We start from the raw sequence: 20,618 nt of genomic DNA, 5'->3' as shown, positions 1-20,618 counted from the left end.
TTCTCCAGTCTTTCTTGCCGCGCGGTGCCCGAAGCAGAAGCAGTTCGCAAGTGCCGGTCGGCCAGCTCCTGAGATTTACGAAAGTATTTCAACCGAAGTCTTCTTGAAAGCTAAGTACCCCGTTGGGGAAACTTTTCTTGCCTCAGACCAATGTCAGACAAAGTTAATAATTGCATTTCATGTGGGAAGCAAATACCGCATAAGGATTTCCACTCTTTCTGTATACCTTGCTTAGGCCCAGACCACGACGACTCGGCCTGCCGTTTTTGTGCTAGATTCAACAAACGCACTATTAAGCGTCGGGCGGAGTTCACCCTTCACTTTTTTGGCAAAAAATGTAATTATATTATGTCGTCGGATACTCCGACTCCAGTTTTGAGCAAAAAACGCAAGGATAAGGACCGACATACGAGGTCCGCACCACCTTCTGAAACCCTGCTAAGGCCGACTACCGGTTCACCAGTACTCAGCTAAGTGCCGACGCAGCCCTGAGTACCGATGACAATGCATTACCTGTGTCTTCAGTACCCGAGGTCGCAGGCTCCTCAGCCCCCATTCCTACTACAGATACCGACGCCACTCCTGGCGGGGAAACTCAGAATTTAGACAGGCCTGCCATTTCTCAAGGGGTCTTCAGGCCTTCCTCCTTCTCTATTAAAGCCTTCACTAAATCTAATACAGCCATGAAAACCAAAAAACAGGTTCCTCAGACCCCCTCTCAAGGCACCATGCCTAAAAAACAGATGCTTAAAATGGCTGAGGATTTAATTACTCTTATCAGGGATTCTCAACCCCCCTCTGACAAAAGGCCCAGATTAGAGGAAGACTACCCATCCTCAGATCAAGCTTCTATTACCTCAGAACTATCTGAGGACCAGGATTATGCCTATTCTCCATTCGAAGATTCTGATGCAGAGGAGTCTATTCCCTCGGTCTCCCCCCCTGAGGACTTCTCTTTTGGGGAAACCCTGCATACATTGAGGGAACACTTTCAGTGGGAAGGCCAAGATTACTCAGATTCCAAGAAAAGGCTCAGGGAATTTCTTCTGCTCCCCTAGCATAGGCCTCTGGCTATCCCACCTGTTTTAGATATATTGGATGATGTGTACACAGAAGCCAGCCTTAATCCTGTTTCTTTGCCTCCATCTCCTGTTAAACCAGACCAGTATTAGCGGGTTCCTGATTCTCACCAGTTCCTATATAAAAGCCATACTGCTGACCCAGAAACTATTTCACAGGGTCCCAAGGGAATTAAGGCCTCTACTGCTAAAAACCCATTACCTTCAGAGAGAGATTCCAGAGTTTTAGAAAGGTGGGGGAAAAAAGGTGTACACCTCGGCCACTTTAACCATGAGGGCATTAAACTGTCAGTTCCATATGTTAAAGTATCAACAGTTTTTGATATCTCAGCTGAAAAGCAAGATGACACAACCAGAACAACCAGATTTAAAAGAGTTGCAGGATTTGTTGCATGGTGCAGAGCAAGTGGGTAAACATACCTTGCAGTGTGGTTTTGATGCTTTAGATGCCTCATGTAGAGCTGCTGTCACGGGGTCTGTCATATGTAGGCATGCTTGGCTCAAAGAGCAATCCTTACCAGATCATGTCAAAGCTTTAGATGCACCTCTTCAAAAAGATGTATTGTTTGGTGTTAAAGCTGAGGAGGTGCTAAAGAAAATGGAGGAAAAAGCGAAATCAATGCAAACAGTGAAAGATTTCCTGCAGGTACAGCCTCCACGTTTCAGCAGAAACTGGCCTTCAAAAAATTGGTCCTTTCCAGCCACGGACAGACCTCAAAGGGGCAGATACAGGCATCCAAGGGGTAGAGGGCAACCTCAAGGATCTTTCAGAGCCAGACAGTGGCAAGCACCAACCCCAAGAGGTGGAGAAGACAGATCACAGTCTTTTAGAAAACAGACACAATGACTTCCCCCTACACCTGCCAAGCAAAGCTTTAATGGCAGCACCTTTGGGCGGAAAACTGACATTATTCTCAAAAAAATTGGCATATTGTTACAAGAGACAAATGGATTCTGGACATTATAGACAGAGGCTACAGGTTCCACTTTCACACCCTTCCAAAATGAGAGGCATGCCAAACCTGCCACAAAATCAAAGGGCAGAGGCACAAAAACAAATTTCAGCTCTCATGGACATAAAAGCAATTCAAGAGGTACCTGCAAAAGAACAAGGTCAAGGGTTTTATTCCAGACTATTCCTGGTACCAAGGAAAGACAAAGATTGGAGACCTATCTTAGACCTATCCATCCTAAACACATACCTACAGGTGCCAAAATTCAAGATGCTCACATTACAGCAGCTTCTTCCCATGCTGGGCAAGGAGTCTTGGCTGGTAACATTGGACCTCAAGGAGGCATACCTGCATGTCCCTATCAGACAAGATTGCAGAAGATACGTCCGATTTCTTGCAGGTTCAACCCATTACCAATTCTCTGCATTGCCCTTTGGCTTATCTACTGCACCCAGAGTGTTTACGAAATGCCTGGCATCAGTAATCGCCTTCTGCAGACTACAAGAGATACAAATCAACCCATATCTGGACGACTGCCTGATCCAAGTGGACAGCAAGAACATACTACTGCAGTACCTGGCATTTGTAATAAAACTATTGAACTTCCTGGGATACACAGTCAACAAAAAGAAATCAAAACTAATACCCTCTCAACAAATAATTTTCCTGGGTACCAGCTTGAATACAACCACCCAGATGGCCTACCTCACGCCAGACAAGCAAGGGCAACTGTCTCAATACTTCAGAAAAATGGCAACTTACACCAGGCTAACTGCAAGGAAAATCCTGCAGGCTCTGGGATTCATGGCATCTTGCATCCTACTAATCCCATGTGCAAAGCTGCATATGAGGAAACTTCAATGGTACCTAAAAAACTTATGGTCTCAACACAGCCACAGCTTGGAAGCAATTATACCACTCATTCCATGCCTTCAAAAGGAATTTATGTGGTGGGCTCAAGCTTGCCAAAGAAACACAGGTCTTCCTTTCTGTGTACCTCAAGCAACTCAAATCATCACAACAGATGCCTCAGACTATGCCTGGGGAGCACACATGACAGATCAGTGCATTCAGGGAAAATGGACCCGAAAAGAGAAGCACCTTCACATCAACCAAAAGGAAATGCTAGCTGTGCAAAAGGCTATTATGACCTTCAAAGACCTACTGCGTCCAGGCCAGCTATTGATAAGGACAGACAACATCACAGTGATGTGGTACATAAACAAACAGGGGGGAACTCATTCATACCCCCTGTGCAGGCAAGCCATGACCCTATGGAACACAGCACTGGAATTGCAAATTCAACTACAGGCGCAATTCCTGCCAGGGAAGGAAAACACGCTGGCAGACAACCTAAGCAGAAATATGACAGATCCACACGAATGGAAGTTGCATCCTCAAGTTTTCACAAAGATAACTCAGACATGGGGACAGCCAGCCATAGATCTCTTTGCTACCCACAGAAATTGCCAGTTGAAAAAATTTTGTTCAAGGACCTATCATCCACAGGCCTGGAAAGTGGACGCACTTTCCTTCAATTGGGCAACATTGACAGTCTATGCCTTCCCGCCTCTTCCTCTGCTGCTCAAAGTTCTATTAAAAGCCAGAGCAGAGAGGCCGAAAATGATTCTCATTGCTCCAGACTGGCCAAGACAACACTGGTATCCGCTCCTGAAGAGCCTGACACATTCCCCAACATGGATCCTGCCTCTAGTCCCTCTTCTGTTGTCCCAGCACAACTACAAAACTCTTCACAGCCATCTCAGAACTCTAAATGTAGCTGCATGGAGAATTCCTTGATTTCCCAACAGACTCTCCTCTCCAATGAGGTGCAGGATGTCATCTTTGAGGCCAGAAGACCTTCTACTAGAAAGGCCTACTCCGCCAAATGGAAACGATTTTGTGCCTGGAATCAAGAAAAGGGACAGAATTCTTGGGTAATAAACATACCTCAAATTTTACAGCACCTAGCCGAGATGTTAAACAATGGACTTTCCTTCTCCTCCATCAAGATCCACGCATCAGCCTTTTCTGCACAATACAACACAGATCCTCCTTTATTCTCTCATCCTCTCTTAAGGCAGTTCCTCAGAGGGGCAAAGAATATAAAACCCCCAAGGAAACCACCAGTCTCTGCTTGGGACCTCAACTTCGTATTGGAAAAGCTGACCCTTCCTCCCTTCGAGCCAGCTTCTTCATCAGAGTTACAGTACTTGTCATGGAAAACAGCCTTTCTTCTGGCTATCACCTCAGCTCGCAGGGTTTCAGAGCTACAGGCCCTCATGGCTGTGCAACCATTCATCATTTTCCATCAGGACAGAGTTTCCTTACGAACCAACCCTACCTTTATGCCAAAGGTAGTATCCAGTGTAGCTTTGAATCAGACTATCCACTTACCTACCTTTTATCCTAATCCACAAAACAAAGGGTGAAAGACTACTACATTTCTTGGACATTCACAGACAACTTCGTTACTACTTGGACAGGACAAAGCCATTCAGGAAATCTGAGCAACTCTTTGTGTCCTATGCTGCAGGTGCTCAAGGAAAGGCCATTTCCAAGCAGACAATTTCAAAATGGATAGCCCACTGCATACGCTTTTGTTACTCATTTCATGGAAAAACTGTGCCTGCATGCATCAGATCCCACTCCACCAGAGCCACAGCTACCTCTGCAGCCTTCCTCAGGGGGGTCCCTACCAAGGACATTTTGGAAGCAGCCACCTGGAGTTCAGTGCACACTTTCTCCAAGCACTATCACCTCCCACTATACTCGAAATCTAGAGCGGGCTTTGCCACAGCAGTCCTGCAGGGCATCTTAGCCCCTCCTAGTTCCACTTAGTGCCTACCACCCTTACTTAGCTTTGGGATTCTACCCATCTGTTATGACTGCAGCTGTATGCATGATGAACATAGTACAGTTTTGTACCTACCATAAATGTAGATGTTCGAGTGCTCATACAGCTGCAGTCCAGGTTGCCCTCCCTCCATTCCCTCTTAGGACAAGCCTTATGACAAACACTTTTCATACAACCTTTTTGGGGTATTCCTTTATGGTGTATGTGCTTGCAACTACTGTTTTTGATTTTTCAACATTGCATCTTTGCATAACATTAAGTTTGCCTTCCTTCTGGGGGCACCTGACATCTGGGGCAAGAAAAACTGAAGAAAATGGCATTGGCTGCCTCTTTTGTACCCCTGCCGCACTGACGTCAGGGAAGAAGGGACAACAACCGACGCCGGACCTAGACTTTGGAATTCGGCCGACCGAGGACCTGCCTGACTGCAAGATAACCCATCTGTTATGACTGCAGCTGTATGAGCACTCGAACATCTACATTTATGGTAGGTACAAAACTGTACTTTTAGTTGACATTTGCTATAATGTATATTAGTGCTGCTGTTTCTCTGGCAAACTTCCATCTTTATGGGAAATAAAGGCTTGAAGACTCAAAGAAAATGAGGAAAAATGTAGGATACATAACATTGCCTTATGCAGCCTATGTCAGTAGGTAAGGAAGCAAGACTAGACTTGGTTCCTTATAAGGGACATACTGCTGTTGAGAAAAAACTCTGGTTGGGGAACCTAGGCTTAAAATGCAGGTAAACCCAAACTTATTGATTTACAGTAACATTTCATTATGTCCAAATAAAAGTCCGTTATTAATTCATAAAACTAACAGCTGTATCTCTTTCTTAACTCTTTCTTTCTACCGTACCTGCTTTCCTCATCTCTAAGTTTCCAGTTATCTGTTTAACCTACTTATAGGTGTTTTTCTAACAGATGTATGTACATGATGAATATGCATACATCTGTGTTTTTTTTAACAGGTGTCTGTATGTTCTTCATATACTGTTGTCTGTGAAGTGTGACAGAAGTTGCTTAGACTGTTTTAAAGGGTTGAAATAAACCTTCTGAAAGTATGTTCTGTATGTTGCCTCTTGCCTTTACCTCCCACTTTTCTGAGATCACGTATATGTCAGTTTTTTCCTGCCACTTTATGCTTGTCTGCTTTGTGTTTCTCTTAATTTGCTGCAGTCCACATCATTTGGCATTGACAGAGCTTTACCTTAATCGTTGTCTACATTTCATATTGCAGACAGATATTTTATGCGGTAACGCAGCATGAAAATAATTTTGTACTGTAGTCAGTAATATTTTATGGGCAGTGACTGCTTTAGTGATACAGTTTCTGTCTTTAAGATGATTGGTTATGCTGATATGTTCATTTGTTATTTCTGCTTTTACCCAGGTTCAAGAGTTCCATCAACTTGAATCCAATCTTCAGGTGTGTCAGTTCCTAGCAGATACCCGCAAGTTCCTACATCAGATGATTCGAACTATAAACATAAAGGAAGAGGTGTTGATCACCATACACATAGTAGGAGACCTCTCTTATGCCTGGCAGCTGATTGACAGGTTAAAGTTGAAAATTAAAGATTTTTGTTTTTGATTTCTAATATTTTTGAATCTGTTTTGAATAGCTGCATGGTTTTGGATGGCATATGTGTGTATATATGTTAAGACATGTTCTTGTATTCTTATAAGACAGTCCAGTAATCAGTTTCTTGTGCATACATAGTGGGCAGGGTCACAAGCAGTTCTTCATTACACAGAACAGAGCTTCTAATTCCACAACTGTAAAATATCCTGGCATTTTATTACCATTTTGGTTTTCTAATCTATAGTACTGTGTTGTAAATTACAGTTTTACATCAATCATGCAAGAAAGTATCCGAGTTAACCCATCGATGGTAACTAAACTGAGAGCAACATTCCTGAAGGTAAGACCTTAGCTTAAAAATCTTTATTTCAAAGGGTGAATTTTGACTTATTGTGAATAGTTCTAGATGGTCTCTACATTGATTTATTCTTTCATTTGTAGGTCTGTTGAAAAGTATATTAAGTTTTCTCAAACGTCTGTTGCCATCCTACAGTTGTATTGTCTTTCTGTTATTTGAATGTGTACACTGTTGACCTTATCATTTGGCTTACTATATACAGGTGAATCTATGGATAGGCTTAGAGAAGACTGATCCCAGTTTATGTTAACTCTACAGTTTGCAAACACAGCAATGCCCAAGCTAAGGATACAACCATTGAGTCACTTAATAGGGCAGCCAAAAGCCAGTCATCCATGTGAAGGAGCGCCTGAAGTTTCTGCCATGGCAAAGCCTCATTCACAATGGCTAGACCTTTGTTAAACACTGCGTACAGAGAAGAGACTATTTGGCTGAAGTGGTGCCAAACAGAGCAAATCAAAGGAAAGTACCACTTGAACCCCAGCCACTGACTTGCCAAAATGTGCCCATCATATCCAGTGACATTTCAAGCAACGTGCAAAACAAACCATACACAACGTCATACCCTAGATGTGCTCCCTGAAGCTGCAAAGTCTAAAGTGAAATAAAAGTTTCCCCTTCCCTTTCAGAAGGAAGACATGACCATAGAAATTCCTGCCTTTCTCTGAACAGCATATGGTTTCTACTACTTCTCTGAGGAACAGAATATGGACCTGATCAAGAGCTTCAGCAGCAATGACCTAATATCTAGGCAGAATTCGTTTTAGAGAAGGATCTAAAAGTGCTAAGACAAGCCTGTCGACAGCCGTGTCCAAGACCAGTGATACTTTTCAATGGTTCTCTAAGCAAACTCAAAGAACTTGCCTCTCTTCCCTTGTTAGCAGTCCTGAATTATAGGCTGGACTGCAGCTGGTGGAGATGCTTCCTCGGTGACTTGTCTGACAGAGCTGTTGTTTAGAAGTCATCCTCATCCTGACAAGGTGCTTCTTCTTCAAGAACATAAATTTGGTTGGAAAGAAGTAGAATGGAACAGAAGAAATCTCACAGGCAATCCACTGTTGTCGATATCTGTTTTTCTGCCTTTTGGAGATCCTCAAATATATCCCTGGGGGACATGCTCCTCAAAAAACTTTCCCATTCAAGAAGACGACCCTAAAGTAAACCAACCCTTATGCAGGCATATTCTTGAGTCCGTTATCGTAGCTACAACGTCAGCACAGTCAGAATGTTAGCAGTCTACATGGAAATCACTGATCAGATTCTTGTTCTGTATGTTAGAGTCAAGGTTGTCTGGCAACTTCACCACTACCTGATCCACAAGAGCCCACTGGTACCTAGACAGGTGAGTGAAACAAGTGAGAGATCTAAACTACAACAGTGGGAAACACTCAGATTTTCACATTGTCCAAATCCTTGAACTCTTTAACATCTATTAAATAGATTTAAAAGATGAGTGCTGTGGTCTTTGAAGTAATGCAAGAGTCTGCCGTAGCATGCTTGGTCCGGGCTGTCATTCAGTCTTCATAAAACCATCAACTTTAAAGGAGTCAGATGTGCTAGAATCCAGAAAATATGTAAGCGAGAGAGAGAGAGAGAGTGACAGGTAGCTCTAGAGTCGTCCTCCTCCTCTTCCCTGGTCAGGTAATGGATGGGACATTGTTAGGAAGAAGGCAGAGAAAATTGCCAGTCCTTACAGGAATTCATTAGCCTAAGAGTTTTATTCCTGAAGAAGGGAGTCATCTGAAGTGTGGGGGAACAGAGTGGAGACCACACAGGACAGGATAATGTGATGGAGCCTCCTCAGTCTTGAACAGTGGGTCCTGCAGGAGTTAGGGGTAGGGATGGTGGGGATGAAAACTCTCCAGTCTCAAATGTGACCTCAGGGCTAGCTTAGAAGGTTTAGAATTATTACCTCATACAGGAAGATTTGTTATGAGTACACACTGGATCCTCAGTTATGGGAGAGACAGTGCAGAAATCCCAGAATGCTTCTCCATGGTTTTGCTATAGTGTGCATCTCTCACTAGCCCTTTGTCATCAGATGATGACGGGTGTGAGGCTTGACAACTTTCTAGTTGATGGGAAACTGCTGGCATGTGGAACTTCCTCATAAGTTGACTCTGCAAGATTAGAGTATGACCAATGCCTAGTGTCACAATATTCATCTTCTCACACTGCTCTGGCACCAACATCAGACTGTGTTATGGATCCTCACCAACATCAGAGTGTGTTATGGATCCTAACCAACATCAGACTGTGTTATGGACCCTCACCAACATCAGACTGTGTTGTGCACCCTCCTGCCACATCTCATACTGATTGCCTTTACCAATCATCATGCTGACTCAGCAGTGGAAGGCCTCAAGAGTCTTTATTTTCAGGGGCTTGGACACAGCACTGACACTAATGGCAGTACTACAAGTCATGTTCCTTAATCAGGCAGCAGTTAGGTACAGTGCCAGTGCGAGTCCTGGCTAATGATACCTACAGTGGATATAAAAAGTGTACACACCACTGTTAAAATGCCAGGTTTTTGTATCATTTCAAAACTTTTTCCACCTTTAAGGTGACCTATAACCTGTACAATTCAATTGAAAAACAAACAAATCTATTAGGGGAAAAATGTAAAAAATAAAAAACATACAATAAGCTGGTTGCATAAGTGTGCACACCCTTAAACTAATACTTTGTTGAAGCACCTTTTGATTTAATTACAGCATTCAGTCTTCTTGGGTAGGAATCTGTCAGCGTGGCACATCTTGACTTGGCAATATTTGCCCACTCTTCCTTGCAAAAGCACTCTAAGTCTGACAGATTGCGAGGGCATCTCTGATGCACAGCCCTGTTCAGGTCACCCCACATTTTCTACTGGATTTAGGTCTGGGCCATTCCAAAACTTTAATTTTCTTCTAATGAAGCCATTCTTTTGTTGATTTGGATGTATGCGTGTTGAAAGGTGAAATTCCTCTTCATCTTCAGCTTTCTAGCAGATGCCTGAAGGTTTTGGGCCAGAAGTGACTGGTATTTGGAATTGTTCATAATTCCCTCCACCTCGACTAAAGGTCCAGTTCCAGCTGAAGAAAAGCAAACCCCAAAGCATGATACTGCCACCACCATGCTTTACCATGGGGATGGTGTTCTTTTGATGATGCAAAGTGTTGTTTTTGTGTCAAACGTACCTTTTGGAATTGTGGCCAAAACGTTCAACCTTGGTCTCATCAAACCATAACACATTTTTCCCAAATGCTTTTGGAAGACTTGATGTATTGCTTTGGAAATTTTAGCTGGACTTGGATTGAGATTACTGCAAGCGCAGAAAGACTGTCATCTGTCATGGTTGAGCGCAAGATATTCTTGATCAGTTTTATCCTTCTGAAGCTCCTTTCAGCACTGGCAACAGTAACTGGTGTGGTCAGAAGAATTCTGATGCAAATGCAAAGATTCAGATATACCTCCTGAAGGATGTTCTTGTATATGTACGTTAAAAAATTTTTGCCATGACGAGTCCTCTCTCATTCTCGATGACATAAATAAAACAATTCAATTCCATTACGAGTTAGTTGTCATCAATGTCTCCCATTTTTCTTTCAAAATTTTTGCAGTGATTCTCCAGTTCATTTTCTCTGTGAAACTGCTTCAGACTGTTAGCATTGTACAGAAATCCTTACAACTTATACCACTCCACGAGTTGGTCAAATTGCGACGAAACAGAAGATATGGCCTGATCAGTGAGAACAAGAAAGAACTGCCATTTGAATTTTTCTTAAGCAGAAAGACGACTCGAATCATCAGCACATTTATAATCAAACATTCTGTTCTTACGTGGCACTCTGGTTTCTGGAAACACCTGCTCAATACCAATATGCTCTGATATTCCACATGCATTCGTGACTACAGAGTTATAGCCTATATTTTGATAGTCTTGCAAAAACTTCATTGGAGCACAGACTTCTGCCTGCAGGACGTCAACTGAAACATCTGGTGACTGAATTAATTTGCTGGTTTTATTGATGTGAAACAGTATATCGTACCATGTGCACACAGTCAGAACAAAAGGCCATGTAGTAATATGGTCTAAAAGTGCACCTGCTTCTGTTGCTGTATTGCCATCTTTCTTTTCGAGCGCATGTTCTCGCAAAGATGGCAAAGCATTGCACAATTCTTCAAGTTGATAACGCAGAGCTTCACAGCATCAATTCTCGCCTCCCAACGAGTGTCCGATAACCCTTTAACAGGTATTGGCATATGTTCTTGAAGTATATCCTAACGTGAAGGTGATGAAAAGACAACATATATTCTGTTAATCAGACCGAAAGTCAGCGGCATATTTCGATGACTTTGCTGCATCCGAGATTACAAGTGTGAGCTCCACATGGTACATACAATGCACAGTCATTTATTTCTAGCATGAGGGCTTGCACGCCTATATTCTTTCCTCTCATATTGGAGCCATTATCATAAGCTTGGCCTCTCATGTCAGCAATGTCTATTCCTAAGTTGTCTGTCTTTACAAGAAACGCTTCCAGTACGCCCTTACCAGTTGTATCATGAACATTAAGAAAACCAACAAACGCTAAATGAATATTGACACCATCATCACCGTTACATTCAACAAAGCGTAACAGCATTGACATCTGTTCTTCATGTGACGTGGCGGGAGTACAGTCCAAAATAACTGAGTAATATTTTGCTTTTTTAAGCTGCGCTATGTTGGCCTCTTGAATGTTACTGGCAACAAGTTGAATCCGCTTATTTTGGATCTGTGGACTGAGGTACTGAACATGTGTCTCTGCCTTCTTAATCCTCTGTAAAAGTTTGCTGAGGACAGTATCATACTTGGCAAGCAGTTCAAACAGTCCCAAAAAGTTGCCATTCGAACGATCGCCAAGCTTTTCATTACTTCAACAATGTCACACACTTGTCTGTCCGATATTATAATCAGCCATTCTCTGGGATTATCAGTCAGTGGTTCAAATTCAGATACTTCTTTCCCGGCAGTAGCTGGAATATTTGTCAGTTTGTTTAGTAGTAGAATAACTGGCTGCACCTTTGACCTCACTTGAAACTCTTATGGATATTTCTGCTTCTGGATGCAACTCGTTGCTGCAACGTTGTCCGTTTCATGTGCCTGTACGTTGGATGGCAGCATACAATACATTGACAACTTTGGAATTTTCTCAAGTTGCTTCTCGGCATCTTTTGCTGCCTTTCGTTTACTAGCTCCGCTCTTATACATTCTGCTAGACAACATCACAAAGCATGCCTTTTCTTTGGAAATGCTAAAAAATTAAACAACTAAATGAATAATATTTATTTATCTGCCGACCGCCATTATGAACACATATACACATTCTTTGAATAGGTCCAACAGTAACAGGCACATACACAGAGCCTCCTCTGCTTTCATGCGCATATTCACTCACACGCAGACAGCATAATCACACAAACACTTTTTTTGTTTAATTTTTTACACTTGCTGAACAGCAAACCCACTACTCGAGTGTAAAATATCTGCTTGTTCACCCGGGCATACCTCTCAAATGTACAGATTTTCGCAGAATGTCCAGATTTTTGCCTCGTATTCTTGGTCCATTTTTCATAAAACTGTGTTTTTCTGGCAAAATAGTGGCAAATCATTAAAGACTGAAGTTAGAAAAGAATGACAGCCATTTGAGTTTAAGACTCCATACCCTTCAGAAAATTCACGGCAAAGCAAAACCTGTTATTCTATTACCTTTCTAAGCCTGTAAGTGCAATATTAATTGTCCCTATTTTTGGGCCGTTAGCCCACTTTTATTAATGGCTTTGTCCAGATTTCTTGCTGTAAGAAGTTGAGAGGTATGGTTCGATCTCTGTCTTACTTACTCTCATACACTGTCACATACAAGCTTTTTTTCTTTTTTGTTATGAAGCGGTGGGCCCATCTTGCAGCGGTTATTATTTGTATATTAAAACCCTTCTAGAGAAGGTTCCTTCTTCACCAGTCAGGTTGCCAACGTACTGCTGCTATTCCCTGAATATAGTAATGCCCACTAACATTACATGCCATTAAATCCACAATTAAATTATCAGCACACGGTACTGTCCTCTTGATGCAGGTCCTACAGAGTGTGAGGCCTCCTCCAAAATCCTGTGAAATACTAATGTGCCTACGACAGGATTTAAATAAGCTGAAGTCACCTGGTAAGTTAATTGGAATGTTAATTCTGTAACAAAGACAGATGGCTGTGTGCACGGACCGGTAAGAGATGATAGAAACTAACAGCTGACTAAAAAAAGAAACCGGTGACGGTGTTAAGTTACTAGGGTTTAGCACCTCTCTATTTATGGACTAGGCCAGCTTTTACCTGGGATTTGTGTCCCAAGAAAAAGTGAAATGTGACAGCTGTGTGGAGATTGTGGGAGAAAATATACATTTCTGTTAGTTTCATGTTGACACAATTATTTTTAGCTGAAACTAATTCTGCCTATGCGTGGCTGCAGACCCAACTAAAATTCGAAACTGACCGACAGACAACTGATGACTGCCAATGATGTATTACCTTACATTTTCTTATCACTTTTAGGGGGGCCCCTCTGGTCGAAGGGTATGGAGGGCGCTCACTACGTCTCTGGTATTTTCAGCTTCTTGGGGATTGAACAGGAAATCATCCAAAGAAACATTAGGATCAAGAGCAGAATTTTGCAAGCTCCCTTAGCACAATATGTGATGCTGTGGTATACAATGACATAGTTTACTTATTGCAATATCCTGTACTGCCTGGGTTGTAAGGAAAACAGTCTACTAGGGCTCAGCCTACCTACCCAGTTAACAAATACGTTTAAAAAATACATTGCAAACCTGCTGTACATTTATTGAGAAAGTAACAAAAATATGTGTTGTTTTGTTGTGTTGTATTACTTTATTTACTTGTTTGAGTTTGAAAATGATCTGCTGACCTGTGCCACCTGCTCTATTAAAATGAGCTCTGGTTTTCTACTTCCCATTGAAGAGTAAAAATTCCATTAAGTACCAAATGTTATCAGCTCCAAGGCATATAGAGATAAAGCCGTCAGTCTGACTGTGTGATCCAGGGTTTGGTTAGCAGCTCAGACAATTTGGAAGCTGATTAGGGAGGTGGGAGAGGAATAATGAGGCATTCGAGTGTTTACGCCTGTTGGGGGTGAGTGGGAAGCCAAGTGCCATGGCATGTGTGATATGATTCTGTCAGAGACTGGTATCAGTGATAATGCCTTTGCAGTATCATTAGGTGGGAATGGCAACTGAGGAGCATCCCTGTGGTGGTAGGGTGACTCACTGTGCCCAATGTATGCCCACCTGACTAGCCATGTTCAGCATACTGGGGAATGCTAATCATAGCAAACACAGGGAGAGTCACTGTGAGTAACATTCAGGATGCTGTAGGCCTCTTCTCTACTCTCTGCATCACAACCTTACTGCCCAATATATCTCTTACTGCCTGTTGTAAGGGTCATGTGGTCTGAGTTCCATCATGTAAAATGATTGCATGAGACATGCAGATTGACAAGATGAATGAACATTAGTAAAATAGCTGAAAACAAATTGTTGCAAACCTCCTAAGTCTGCTTAACCAGCTTGCAATATGGCATTCAGTCTTAAATAAAAGAAAGTGGAACATCTAATGCTACTTCTACTAAAAAATCTAGTATATTGATTCCTGACTGATCTGTAGCTCTAAAATAAACTAAACTTGTGGCAGATCTTTCATTTTACAAATGGTAATTCGTGGAATTCGATATTCCCAATCTCAATTTGTTGAAAAGTCAGCTTCCAGAATATTTTTACATACACTGACTGTAATGAGAGATCAGTTACGTGAGACATTTTTTCACCCTTACTGAGCATTTTCTTTTTATCCTGATGCTTTGTGACCAGAGTGTTAAGGAGTGTGTGTGTGTGTGTGTGTGTGTGTGTGTGTGTGTGTGTGTGTGTGTGTGTGTGTGTGTGTGTGTGTGTGTGTGTGTGTGTGTGTGAAGGATGGGGGGGGGTACAGGGGTCTTGCCTCATACAAAAAGTCTTTGAGTTGTCACCTGCAGTTTTGTTAGCTGGATGTGTTTTCATAAGTTTTTTGTTCAGCTTACTGTAAACCACTTTGACTTCAACCATTCCTAGTGAATCTAAAGATTTACTGTACTCCATTGTGAGTATCCTCTATCGCTAACCATTTCCTATTCAGCAAGCATGAATGCCATCGGCAGTCACACTGCTGACTAGTATCCAAGTTGTAGATCACGCTGTGGTTGATGCAAGGGATTCATGATATATTAAGTGATATTTGTCCAACAGACAATAATTTGAAAAAAATTAGCACATAAAGCCACTTTCAGAATAAGCTTTCTTTGAAGAAGGGAGACCCCCCCCCCCCACCTTATATACCAACTTCCACAGTCGCACAACAGCAGAGAAAGAAAAAATAAATATATTTTTTCTTTTACACATATTTATTTATTTAAATTTATTAACTGGGGTAGAATACTAATTTACAGATTCATCCCAAAAGCTTAAAATAGAAAATTAAATATAAAGGATTGAATAAAACTGCTATTGCAGCATACATTGTGACAGGAATGTAACAGAGAATCAGTAGATGTACAATACAATTTAGTCTGAAACAAGCATAGGGAAAGAGATGAGAAATCATCATTAGGAGAGTAATTAATTAAGTGATAGCATCCCCAATAGGGAGAGTAGTGTGTGGAAAAATTAGTTGTGCCTGTGTACATCATATATACAGCACAAGTCACGTGTGTTTAAAGTGGATGAGGGTATCGAAACACTAGCGTACATGTTTGAGTAAGAGATGAAACAGGAGGGTGATATAATTAGGTGGTTCCAATTGTGTAACAGGTGCAAAAGGCATGTTTGAAGAGGAGGTGTTTCAATTTCTTTTGGAGTACTTTAAAAGAGAATTCTTTGAGAGGTTTGAAGGGGTTTCCCAGACATGTGATCGTAAGTTAGAAAAAACTGTAATCTGAGCAGAGCAGCTTTAATTTAAGATTTTTGGAGGGTTCCCGGAAAGTAATTTAAAGCGATATTTCCTTTGCAGTGTTGTTCCACCGGGCAAATTATCATAAAATAATTCAACATTCTGAAAGCAGGCATCTAAAGAAGGCTGTATGACAAAATGGTCAATGACGGTCTTCCAAAACTGACATTTTCATGTCTTACATAAGTGCTATATAACAGTCCAAATCTTTTCACTGAAAAAGGATTAAGAAAACTAATGGAGTAAGAGAATGCCGTAATCATGAAGAGAGTTACTAGAACCTGTGTCCATGCACACCACAGCCTTCCTAAGAAGACAGAAGAGAACAGTCTGGGAAAATGGTGACTGGCAGAATGTATAATGTCCTGCATCTCCCAGATCAAATGAAGTGACTTATTTCATCTGAACTGTATCTGGCCCTTGGTTTTTATGGATATTTTACAGTAGCTGGACGCTGAACAGCATCTTATGTATATACAATTGAAGGCAACTCATTCATATATGTAGTCTGTGCAGCAAAGAAATGCTCAGCTATGTGTGACAAACTTCATATCTGGGGTGACTTGGTGACAGTCAGAAGGTGGAAATGGCAGCTCGTGTCTTGGAAAGCAGATAGAAGAAAACAGAGCTTACATCCAGTTATGCATGTTTGCTATCAAGTTAATGTGGGCAAAGTTACACTTGTACACATCACATTTTTATATATATATATTATATATTTGTTACATATATTTTCAGGTCAATTTAGGCTATATATTTTTATATATACTTTTACATTTATATCTTATATACATCTATACACCCTATACTGAGGATTTATTTATTTTTTGTAATATTTCTATATTATTAACTTATATTGTGCTTTTCAATTGGTCACCACACTATGCATGACGTGTGTTTACATTTATTATTATATATTTTATGCAGTCTTCATTCTATTTTAATTTAATTTTTTACATACCAATTCATATGTGTTTTAAAAAAAGCCTTGCTGTTTATAAATCTGCTTATTTTATTTATCTGCACTTTCATTGGTATGTTTTTAAAGAATATTTAAAATGATACAGGAAGCAAGAGTATTTGCATAAATTGCTATGTGTTTTAATTATCAATTTATTAAACTATTAAACAATTAATGTGATTTATGAGGGTGGGGGATATAAAGGATGCTACAGTCAATTATTCTTTGTTACATCTGAAGACGTCTTGTGGATGAAAACGCTTTGGGGAGATTTGCGTTAATGTACTGAATAAACTGCTGGCGCTTCCACTTTGGCTTGTGGTTCATGCTTCATGTTTGGTTACCCCCACTTGGTGCCTGTGTTTGCTGTACTAGTTTCTTGGTTGTTTCGGGTACCTGGCCTCTTTGTGTTTTGACTTGTACTAATCACATACAAATTACTTAAACTGAAAGTTAAGTGAGTAAAGTAAGATACGACCAAAATCTAGGTTTCTGAAAAAAAGACCTCTACAACTAAATGCAGCTTACTTTGCACTATTAAAAACATGTTATATTTAGTTAGCAAGGTTTAACCCCTCCCACCAAAAAAAAAAAAAAAATATATATATATATATATATATATATATATTTTTTTTTTTTTTTTTTTTTTTTTTTGTGGAAATCAGGAGTTTTAATAAAGTGTAGTTCTTTCAGCTTAGGCTTAGTTTGCTGTCAAATGAATTAAGTATTGGCTAACTTTGAAAGAAAAGTGCATAATCAATAAGTGATGCTATTTACAAAATACCTTCTATGCATAGTTCCTTGGTTACTTGAAAGACCAGCGATGTAAAGAAGTAGTGCATTTTATCACATTAACATTTTGATAACTTAAAAGTGTTTGTTGCCATTGTATTTTTCTTTCACATCATATGTAGCATTTAAAGTGCCATACGTAATATTTGTCTCCTCTTAATGCTGAGTGCAGACACAGTAAAAACAAAAGACTGAAAATAGAGGAGAAAAGTGAAGAGGAAACATTCCTCTTCCCCTTTAAACTTATTTTTTGCAGGGGGCTAAGACACATACAACCCCAGACTTGTATATACTAATTTTGAGATCAGCATACCTTTAAGAAAAGAGAATATTCTGAGAAATGGTCATCTCAGACTTAGTATATGCAAGTCCATTTTTCAGCCATTCAGTCTCCATGTTACGGGACTCACTAAAGCTGGTCTTGGCATTTCAAATGGTTTCCATTTTATTCTATAACTGGGTACACGAGGGCAGAGCAAATTGGAATTGGGATAGGCTGGGGTCTGGACACCAACCCATTACAAATGAGATGGAGAGAGACCTGTTTTCTAACAACATGGGGGATATGCTGATTAATAACACATTGTCTGTTTAATTTCCTAAATCGTAGATCAAGGTGTTCTTTAGGTAACTTCCATATATGTGGTACTGTGCAGGAGTATTAAATTTACCAAGAGTGACTGTACTACATTTCTTTGTGTTTAGGGTAAGATCATGACTGCAGCAGCACCTGTTAGTGTAAGTAAGACTTTGTTAGAATATTAGTAAGTCTGAGAGGGAGTTTAGGATGATTTTTAGCTTGCAGTTGAACGCAAAATTAGTTAACCAAAGGTTATTATCATTTGCTTGTATTTCAGAAAAAAATTAATTGCAAGGTGGAAGTGTCTTGGGTAAAACATTGATGGATGCTGCTAGTTACATTTGTTTTTTGGAGAGGGTACCATTTATTCAAATCATGTTTTCTTTCTGACAGCCATTTCACAGTCCACTGAACTACAGAGGAGTTGATGTTAAGTTGAGTTTGTTTATTTGTAATGCTAGTGGGTAAAATGGTGTCATATACTTTGGCTAAGTACAGATAAGCAGTGTATATGGGAAGCACTTCATCTAGGACTTTACTGACTTTTTCAAAAAAACAGACAACATTAAGAAGGCATGATTTATCCTTGATGAACCTGAACTACAAAGGGTCTAGAGTCTGAAAAACGTGTATGCCTTTAGTGATCATGTCTACAGTTGTATGTTCCATGGCTTTACAAATAAGGTTAGTGAGGCTGAGGACCTGCAGTTACTTGGGTCAGTGGGGGGACCACCCTTTTAGTGGGGGACAGCTGTGATGTTGCCCTTTCGTCAGGTATATGTCTTGTAGAGGGACTTACATTGCAGATGTTTCAGAGGTGATGCTTTAAACATTGCTTTCACTGGGGCAAGCTAGACACTCTACAGTTCTGGTAATTTTTGCCCACAGAAAAGGCATAGGAAGTTAAAGCCTTGACACTCAGGGTGAGTGCACAGCACAGGGTCCCAGTTCAGGAATTCTGTGCCTCTTTGGTGTGATGACAGCCGTTATATGTGTGGTTCCTGCAACAGTAGAACACATCACATGTGCTGACGATGCATTCTTCATTAGCAAGTTGGTGAGCCCTGTAGTTTCATTATAGTCAGGGAAAGTGTACCCTTAAGGACAAGTGGCTCCCCATAAAGCAGGTTGAGCTACAGACAATGTTAAAGGCTCTGAAAGTTTTGGAAAGGGAGATGAAAGCAGAGACCGTCTGCTGTTCTGAAACAAATGGCCTGTGGTGTGGTACATAATATGGCAAGGTGATATGTATTCTTGCATCCTGGGTCGAAAAGGCAGTTTGCATCTGTAAGAATGTCATCATCTTAGCACCAATTCAAATTGTATGTGGAAGCAAATATGCTGGCAGACTTCCTGGACTGCTGCAGTCCTTTACTGAAGTGGAGGATTCAGGACACTTGTCCTCTCTAGATAGACCCTTTCTGGAGTGTAGCACCCAGAGAAATTGACCTTTCTACTTTATGTGAAGACATTGTCCCCACCTCCCCACCCCCATTCTTGTTAGTTCAGCAGGACAAGGGTGACAGGATACTGGGTACATTCTCACTGTCCTGTGGCATGGAACATTCCTCTGTTTTATTTTCTGTTTCTTGCTCTGCAAGTTCTCCTTTCTTGGTTGATGAGGAATAAACCGAGTGGTTTAAGGACTAAGCATACTTTCGTAGCACAACATGTGATGCCATGGCACATGACAGCTAAAGGTCTGTGAATCTCCAGACATGGGAATGAGAGAAAAAAACATAGCAGATCTGGAAATATCAGAGGAGATACCAACAGTTACTCGCTGCATAAGGCTTCCTCATTGATCAGTGAAATATCAAGTATGTTTATATGGCATTTATGTTTATACTTAATTATGCAACCTTAAAAGAAATCCTATGCATCTAATTTAGGGTACTAAAAGTGAAGTTAGTGTATTCATTACTGGTGCTTACCCCTGCACCAACAAATGAAGGGTTACAGCAGATAAATTCAGTCCATGAAAGTAAGGATAACAAAAAACAGATAACCTAAGCAAATTAAATTGGTTGGTATAATCGTGTTAGAGATTTATTAATGTATTCTGAATTGTATGCTTTTCTTCTTAATGTATTACTGCTGAATGAATCATAAAACAATATTCACTAATGTATGTTAATTACGGAGCTTTTTTCCCTTGGCCTCCACTGAAAATGGGCTCTGGACGGCCTAGTGGACTTTCCAGGTAAACAAAGTGCAAATAAATAAAAAAAAAAAATTTAAATGATGGCACCCGATTTCCATTTCCAGCTCTGTCTTTATACAGTATTGTTTCAGTGTATTACTCAGGCCACATGTAACTCAGTATAGTGAATTGTGCTACCTTTGTTGAATTTGTACCTACCTAATGTGTGCCACTTTGCATATTTGCAGTATGTTCTGTAATGCATCTCTTTATTGTGTGGCCTAAATGAGTATGCACATC

General features: G+C 40.7%; 1 protein-coding gene across 1 annotated transcript in view; it reads left to right on the top strand.

Annotated features, from left to right (window-relative positions):
* WASHC5 (WASH complex subunit 5) overlaps positions 1-20,618 on the top strand; it is a 1,015,994-nt gene that overhangs the window by 407,791 nt on the left and 587,585 nt on the right. The window contains exons 12-13 of the mRNA XM_044066602.1: positions 6,285-6,451; positions 6,741-6,816. Coding sequence (XP_043922537.1) covers positions 6,285-6,451; positions 6,741-6,816 — 243 coding nt within the window. The remainder of the gene's footprint in view (positions 1-6,284; positions 6,452-6,740; positions 6,817-20,618) is intronic.

Source organism: Protopterus annectens, chromosome 3.part1 (genome assembly GCF_019279795.1).
Source record: "Protopterus annectens isolate FY-2018-M chromosome 3.part1, PAN1.0, whole genome shotgun sequence".
In the NCBI taxonomy this organism is placed as follows: domain Eukaryota; kingdom Metazoa; phylum Chordata; order Ceratodontiformes; family Protopteridae; genus Protopterus; species Protopterus annectens.
The sequence above is the reverse complement of the archived record's forward strand: the minus strand, read 5'-3'. Positions and strand labels throughout refer to the sequence as shown.